The sequence below is a fragment of the Gekko japonicus genome, unplaced genomic scaffold, assembly GCF_001447785.1.
Source record: "Gekko japonicus isolate JY-2015 unplaced genomic scaffold, Gekko_japonicus_V1.1 scaffold97, whole genome shotgun sequence".
Taxonomy (NCBI): Eukaryota; Metazoa; Chordata; class Lepidosauria; order Squamata; family Gekkonidae; genus Gekko; species Gekko japonicus.
Window position 1 is genome coordinate 1,878,833 of NW_015170278.1, and position 7,789 is coordinate 1,886,621.

The following is a 7,789-nucleotide window of genomic DNA, read 5'->3' on the forward strand; positions in this document are numbered from 1 at the left end:
TTTTATCAATACGAGAATACTGAGAATCACTGTAAAATGGATTTTTTTAAATAAAGGTTTTGATTTTGAAGAGAAAGTCCGAAACACCTTTCCTTCTAAAAAGAAAACGCCCAGCAGTTCAAAGCAGTTTAAAGAGTGGTTTATAATACGTAACACTATGGGAACTTTCACACATGCTAAATAATGCAGTTTCAATCCACTTCAGCAACCGTTTGCAAGTAGATTTTGCCATTTCACACAGTAAAATCCAGTTGCAAAGTGGATTGAAAGAAGATTGAAAGTGGGCTTGGATGGAAGTAAGGTCCACTGTGCTCGATGACATTTACTTCCAAGCAAGTGCACAGAGAATTGCAGCCCTATTGATTTGGTCCTTGCATTCTGTTGTCTTGCTTTGCAACCAGAGCTACTTATATTGTCATCAGTGTTCCCTCTAAGCTGAGTTGGTGTGAGCTAGCTCACCGTTTTTTAGCTTCCAGCTCACACATTTTTGTCTTAGATCAGGAAGAATGGCTCCAGAGCAAACTAATTTATGCAGTAGCCAAATGGCTTGCTCACAACTTTAATGCCGGTAGCTCACAGAGTAGAATTTTTGCTCACAAGACTCAACAGCTTAGAGGGAACATTGATTGTCATATCTATTGGTTGGATTTTAACACTAAGTCAAACAACCCATTTTTATTTTTTTCCCTCTCTGTTAAAAAATTCCCTAAATCTATTGGCACCCAAGCAGGGTGTGCATACAACGACCTCAGTTTAGAGGAAGTTGAGGTACTGGTTCAGCTAACTGGACGTTTGGCAATAAAAAGAATCTGAAGGGCAGTTCTGGAACTTTTCCGCTGGGATGGAATCCTAATCAATACATTTCTTTAGTATGGGGGAAGGAGCTAGTTGAGGTCGGGGTGGAAAAGCTATTGTAAGCACGGGGAGCTGGTCGGTAGGAAAATATTCCTGGCCTTGGTTTTTTTTTTTTTTTAACCTCAGTCAGAGATCGAATTCATTCGCTTTTTGAATGAATGTGGGACAGGCAGGCAGTGGAACTACAGCAGGGAGCCGTTTGGCTCCGTGCTCTTCCTTCCAGCTCTACAGGAGGCGAGAGGGAGCAGAAGGACTGGAGAGTATTAAAATACCACACGCACGCGGCCCGGAGGATGGCTCCTTTTTCGGGAGCCCGGTGTGGGCAGCTAGCTGGGCGGCGGACGCGTGCAGTTGCCGGGAAGCCCTCGCAGGCAGGCCTCCTTCCTTTCCCCTCATCGCTTGTTCTGTGGCATTCCCGTTGCAAGGAGCTGGGTGGAGCCCTGCAAGTATAAAACTTTGCAGTAGGCTTGCAGCCGGCTGTGCTCCTGAGGGCAAACAGCGTTTTGTTAACTGAGAGAGGGAGAAAGCGCGGGCTCTGTTGGAGCCCTTCTGGCCGGCTGGGACTCTAGCAGTTGGCGGTGATCCCTGACGGGACTGGAGAGAGGGATTAGACCCCACTGAGATTACAGCGAACAAGGGCTCCCTGCAAGGGGAGGGCAGCCGCGGCAGCAAGAGCGGAGTGAGAGGCAAGTGACCATGCCGCGTGGATACATCTCCTTCGCTGGCCTGACCCCCTGGTGGTGGCTTATCATGGGGAGTCTCTTTGCCAGCTGTGAGGCCACCAAAGGCAGCGTGCCCCGACTTCGCCTCTCATATAAAGGTAAGCTTTGTGAATCTATTTCAGTACTAAGCAGGTCTCTCTCTCTTTAGTCATGTTGATAGATAGTCATGTTGATAGATAGTCCCATTTCACAGATGTGGAACTGAGGCTGAGAAAGGGCCGCTTGTCAAAGAGACTACGGGGGAGTTGGGGGTTGAAGTCTAATTTCCCAGGACCCTCACATGAAATATCAATCAACTTTTGTTTCAGTTGGACTGTAATGAAAATTTAAAACCCGCTTTGTCCAGAATCTTCACAGTTTTGATCTAATATTGATTTTCTACAGTTTCTACTGTGGATTAATAGCATGTATGTCGTAAAAGAGGCGCAGAGGTTTTTTTTAATAAACGTAATGGTTGTTAATTAAAACATTTCACTTTCTGGAACACAGTGAAATCACTGTGTCCCTGAGCAGTATGGGCAAGGGATGGCCTCTGACTTCATACCCATTTTTCTGGATTCACTATTAACTCCTGAATCCCACATGGAGAGTTTTTTGGACCGAGATCCAAATTCTTAAAAGAGTTGGGGAATGTTATAATCCATTTAATATCCTTGGTCATGATTTGTGTGTCAAGTTCAGTAGGAAAAAAGGCAGGAAAATGCACAAAACCCACATGGAGAGTTTTTTGGACTGAGATCCAAATTCTTAAAAGAGTTGGGGAATGTTATAATCCATTTAATATCCTTGGTCATGATTTGTGTGTCAAGTTCAGTAGGAAAAAAGGCAGGAAAATGGCATAAAGAAGAAAGATCTTGGTGTCAGGTGAGAAGCAAAACTTGGCTGGTTTTGTAAGTGTTCCAGGGATCAAGAGTGCAAATATGATGAAAAGTGTGGGTGTGTTTTAGTTACATGGAGATGCTGGGGAGAGAGAGTTGTATGTACTTTTTAATGCATCAGAGTTCACCCCCCCCCGCGTCAACTCCTTTATCATTCGTGCAGGAACACATCCAACGGCACTATTTTCAGTAACACGTATCTGTACATTGCACAATACATAGGGGGGGAAACCCCTTGTGCAACCAACTGGCAGGACATCTAAAGCTTAATTTTCTTGGCTCAGAGAATTAGGAAGCCAGTCAGGTATCCTTATAGGATGTGCTCAAGGATAGGAGAAAGGATGAGCAGAAGGGCCCCCCCACTGTTCCCCGTGTCTACAAATGTGAGAAAGAGACTTCAAAGGCATGTCCCCACAAGTGAGGGTTGCCAGTTGACCAGAAAGATGCTCTTGTAACTGTAAAGGCAATCTGGTGTGTAATAATAAACAAAGTTTTTTTTACAGCATGCAGAAGACCACTTGCTAACTTCTGCTTACCATGTTGCAGTAAAGGCACAAGTTCTGGGGCCAGTAAAAGAGTTAACAACATTAAATCCACCCTGATTCAAATCCTGCTTGGATTTGGTCCTTTCTCTTTGTCACAGTGGTATCCAATCAAAAGAACACCATGTTATCAAATCTCCTTTATTTTTGGGAGTACCGTTTGTACCTATGGCAGTTGCTTCTTTTCACCCTTGCGAGAGTATGTCAAACGGTAGTACAGTCAACTAAGGGCCAGTGCATGGCAGGGCTTTGCTCACAGGGATGTGCTATTTGTGTGAAATTGTATGTTTTTCTTCATCAGGGCAGCCTATACTGCTGATGCAATTGGCAGAATTATGTTGGCTGAAAAAATTGCTCCCATGGTCACAGACGCCATGATGGTCACATGGAAGCTCTCATACATGCAAATGCTGTGACCTGTTACTAGGAGACCAAGAAATATAGCCTATAGTAGGTTAGAGAAATACTGGAGTCTTTATGAACATGTGAAGAAACCTCATATGAATTTGATGACTGATTAGAAAGCATCAGACAAGTCAAATAATTGATCTGACTAGTCCAGTAATGATCTTTTCTGATTATTTCTGGCTCCTCAAGTCTGACACAGAGGCCTTTCCCATCCTGGCTGTTTAAAATTATTTTGTTAGTTGGGGAAGCCAGAGATTGAACCTAGAACCTTCTGTATGCAAAGCTCTGTCACTGAGCTATGTTGCCCCTTCCTATAGTCTGTTTTGTTTCAGCTGTCAAGGCTGTGTTGTCATTGGCCTGAAGGTGAAAGGGGGGGGGAGAGAGACAGTGTCTTGGAACAGGTGGCACCCATGGGAAGGAGCTGGAATGCTCTGAGGAAGTATCCCAAACCCTTGCAAGAAGAAACTTCTCAGCAGTGAGTCATGACTAGTCCTGAGATATTGTTTCACTTGGCTGAGGGAATAGTCCATTCTAGGTATCAGGGTAGCAAAGTCTGAACTTGTGTGACTAGGGTAGGCTGAAGGATATGCCTGCTTTCCATATTTATATGCTGTATATTTCCTTACCTGGACTAGTACATAAGCCAGGATTGATGGCTTATTAGCCAGAAGCTTCCCTCCCTTCTTCATCATCACTCACCTGCCATCATTTCTCAAAATGTTAATGACTTGACAGATCTGTAGTACCATATTATTCATACAAAGTATAGTGTACTAGGACAGTGACTGGTTGTCAATTGTCCTCAGTCACAACAGAAAATGAGGCACTTTCTAGAATCAGGGATGGTGGCTATATGGAGCCTTTCCTTCTCTTCTGTGTCTAGACTAAAGTAGGGACTTCTGGGAATGGTGATGGATTCCCAGTAGAGAAGCAGGAACCAGGATACAGCTGCACAATCCAGGACACAGCTGCAACAGTGTACTGAATAAGGGGATCTCTCCTTAGCCTCTTGCAATATACTTTGTGTATGTTCAGTATTACAGTAACCATTATTCTCAGAGTCCAAGATAGAAATAATGACCTCAAAGGCTAAGTTGTGTTTTAAGGCCTGGGACAGGAATTCCTGGTGTTTCCTGATGCTGCAGGGTTGGCAGCATTCCAGTCAGAAAGACTAAAGTTGTCATACTTGATGGAGAACCCATGCTCCAAACTCACTTAAGTCAATAGGGTTCTCTTCTGAGAATGGAAATCCTGGGACAGAAGGGTACCGCAGTTGCCATGTGTGGTGTAAAGCGTTAGCACTTTAGCTTCTTGCAGTACAAAGCGAGTAAGAAGGAGAAAGTGCAAGAAGCAAGAACCAGTGACAAAAAATCTGGGCTCATGGCCTAGCAAGAGGGTGTGATTGTTTTTGAGGGCTGGCTCTTATGAAGGCTCTTATGGAACTTATATTGATTCTCATGGGAATATGTGGAAGGGATTATTGTTTGTGAGTAGTATGAGATCTCACTGAGATATTTCTACAGCTTAAATAGCAGCTGCACATGAGTAGACGGAAACTCCGCTTTTTGACAAAAGAGAAGACTCTTCATTGATCCAAGATCCAACTGCGTGTAAAATGAGAGCCTGTGAGCAGCAAACAAAGTCTCCTTAACCTCAAACAGCCTAAGGGAAATGGGGCAGCGGGGTTGGGGGGGGGGGGGGGAGAGAAGACTGCCTTTAAGAGCTGCTGAAGGACTTCAGGAAACACAAAACAGAAGAGTTGGGTTTGTGCTGTCTCTGATAGGATGCTTATGCAAACTTTTCAGAAGACAGATGTGGTATTGGCTCCAGCCCAGCCTGATGTGAAGTTTGTAGCTTACAGTCTGAGAGTCCCAGAGCTGGGAGAGGTAATGAATGTATTTATTTAGACTCTTCAGTGGTGGTTTCAGTTGAAGCCTTAAAGGTTTCTGTGGTCATGGTCATTTTCGTTTTCAAATGAGAAAGGGCCAGTCCTGCATCCTGAACTTCCTCTGGGAGCTTTAGGAAGGAAGAGGACTAATCTCGCCTCCCCACAGAAAGAAATTCTTCATCAGGCCCAAAACCCTTGTTATGGAGTCCAAATGCCAAAGAAGTTGTCTTGAGGGCCCAGGAAGGCCATGGGCGCCAGAGACCTGGCAAAACAGGAAAAATCATAATGAACATATGGCTTCTAGCCCTCTGATTCGCTACAGAAGCATAAGGCAATAAGACAAAAACTAACTTGCCAAATACAGTTTGATACATTGGTTTTCTAAAACCTTTAAATCATAATAGGAAGTATTATAAATTGAGCCAAGTAGGAATATTTTGCAAGCAGCTTCAAACTAGGAGGATCTGTGTGACAATTTGTTTTCTCAAGACCTGGTATCTTTTTGGGGATTTGCTGCAGCTGAGATGGAAGATGAAGTTAGTAGACTAGTATAGTTCTTAGGAGAGACCTCCTGAGAGCAACCACTAGCTTCAAGAGATTCCTCACTTTCAAATGGTATACATCCCACCTTGCTTGATTAGAACAGGTATATTACTACTATTCCACAGTGGTACCTTGGCATGATAAAAACAAATTTGGGCCCCCAGGGTAACCCAGGCCTCTGGAATTCTGTGCCCTTAGAATCCCCCCTCCTTTAGCAACCCTGCTTCTGGATATCCACAGACCTTAGGGAGCCCTGTGTGGCATGAGTGTTGGATTCTCCTATATAACACTATTAGCGATGCAATGTACCTTACAGCCACCTCCTCTCTGCTTTCTCTTCTGTTGGAGCTGGAGGATGAGAAAGTGCAAATGTGGTATAACCATACTCTAACAAAATGGAGAGCTACCAATTAAAAATACATTCCCAGTTTCAAAAAAATGCTGGCTGTGAATCTTCTGTTTTTTGCTTTGGAATCTAGTATCTTTGGCATTCCCACAGAACCCAACGGCTCTATTTCTGTGTGGAAATCTACGGTTGCCTTACCGATTGTTATTTTGAGCTACCCCTTCACATTCTTAGGCATTGCTCCAACTGCCTTGATTATCACTAGAGTAAAGTGTAGGTCCTGTTTTAATAATAGCTCCTATTATTTTTCTGTGAGCATTTATATACTGCCATACAAACTATGGGTAGCTTCTCTTGAAGAGGTGTTGAAAGAAATAGTTTCAAAACATCCAATCTTGGTATTTTAATGGATCAGGACAAGGGCCTTTCTTTCAATCAGACCCTTGGAAATATCCTAAATTTGTTTTTATCATGCCAATCACTCCATTAAAAGCTGATTTAAATGTTACCTCACTGGCGTGGCTGGATTCCACTGCTGAAAAGTGCTCTCTGTAAATGTGGAAACATCTGAATCTGCTTTCTATGTGAATTGCCTGAGTTGGAAGAGATTCACAAGTTATCACGACTGCGCTGACCCCAAAATAACTGCATTCTGATATCTAGCATTCTTTCCCCCTGTGCTTGGTCTTCTGTTTCTTTTATGAGAGAAGAATAGCAATAATTGCTAAAGATTATGAATATTTTACAGGATAGCATGGGGCATATTCTAACCAACTGCTTTTGGCTGGTACCAGGTTTGTTTCAGTAAGGGACCAAAGATTCATTTCTGTGCTTTTCAACATTAAAACTAAAGATTCATTTTGAATAAAATGAGTCTCCTGTTTATCAGGAAGGCATCTTTAACATCAAAAATAACATGTACATGCCCTGACCTGGATAGCCAAGGCAAGCCCAGTCTCGTCAGATCTCTGACGCTAAGCAGGTCCGATCCTGGCAAGTACTTGGAAGGGAGACCTCCAAGGAACACCAGGGCTTGGGATGCAGAGGCAGGCTACTCAAGCCACCTCTCTGAAAACATCCAAGCCCCGGTAGGGGTCACCAGAAGTCACCATGACTTCCAGGCACGCAAGCACACACACACACAAAATAGCCCCCCCCCCATTATACATTGCAGGAAGTTTGAAATGTGATTGTGAATCAGCCCTTTTTCCACACACACACACAAAATAGCCCCCCCCCAAGACATGTACATTATACATTGCAGGAAGTCTGAAATGTGATTGTGAATCAGCCCTTTTCCATATCCCTCAATTGATTCCGAAACACATTAGAATTGCCTTTGTGTTTTTTCATATGTATACACCAACAGTAGGAAAAGTGTTGAAAAGTAAGTGGCATGTGTAAATCTGGCTGTAGGTACAACTGACTGGAAATACTAATATATTTAGCAATTACGTTACATTCATGAATTTTTCACTAATTAAACTGCTGCAGTTTTACTAGTAATAATAGTGACACCACAAACAATGGAGGCCCAGGTAGCAGTCACTGCCAGATCAGCCTTTTACCATCTTTGGCTGATTAGACAGTTGGTTCCCTTCCTTGAC

At 43.4% G+C, this 7,789-nt stretch overlaps 1 protein-coding gene across 1 annotated transcript in view; it reads left to right on the forward strand.

The window, feature by feature from the left end:
- The first annotated feature begins 1,358 nt into the window (after positions 1 to 1,358).
- The window catches only part of SEMA3G (semaphorin 3G), a 134,431-nt gene continuing 128,000 nt past the window's right edge, over positions 1,359 to 7,789 (forward strand). The window contains exon 1 of the mRNA XM_015417724.1: positions 1,359 to 1,675. Within this exon, the coding sequence (XP_015273210.1) occupies positions 1,552 to 1,675 (124 nt within the window). The 5' untranslated portion in view covers positions 1,359 to 1,551. The remainder of the gene's footprint in view (positions 1,676 to 7,789) is intronic.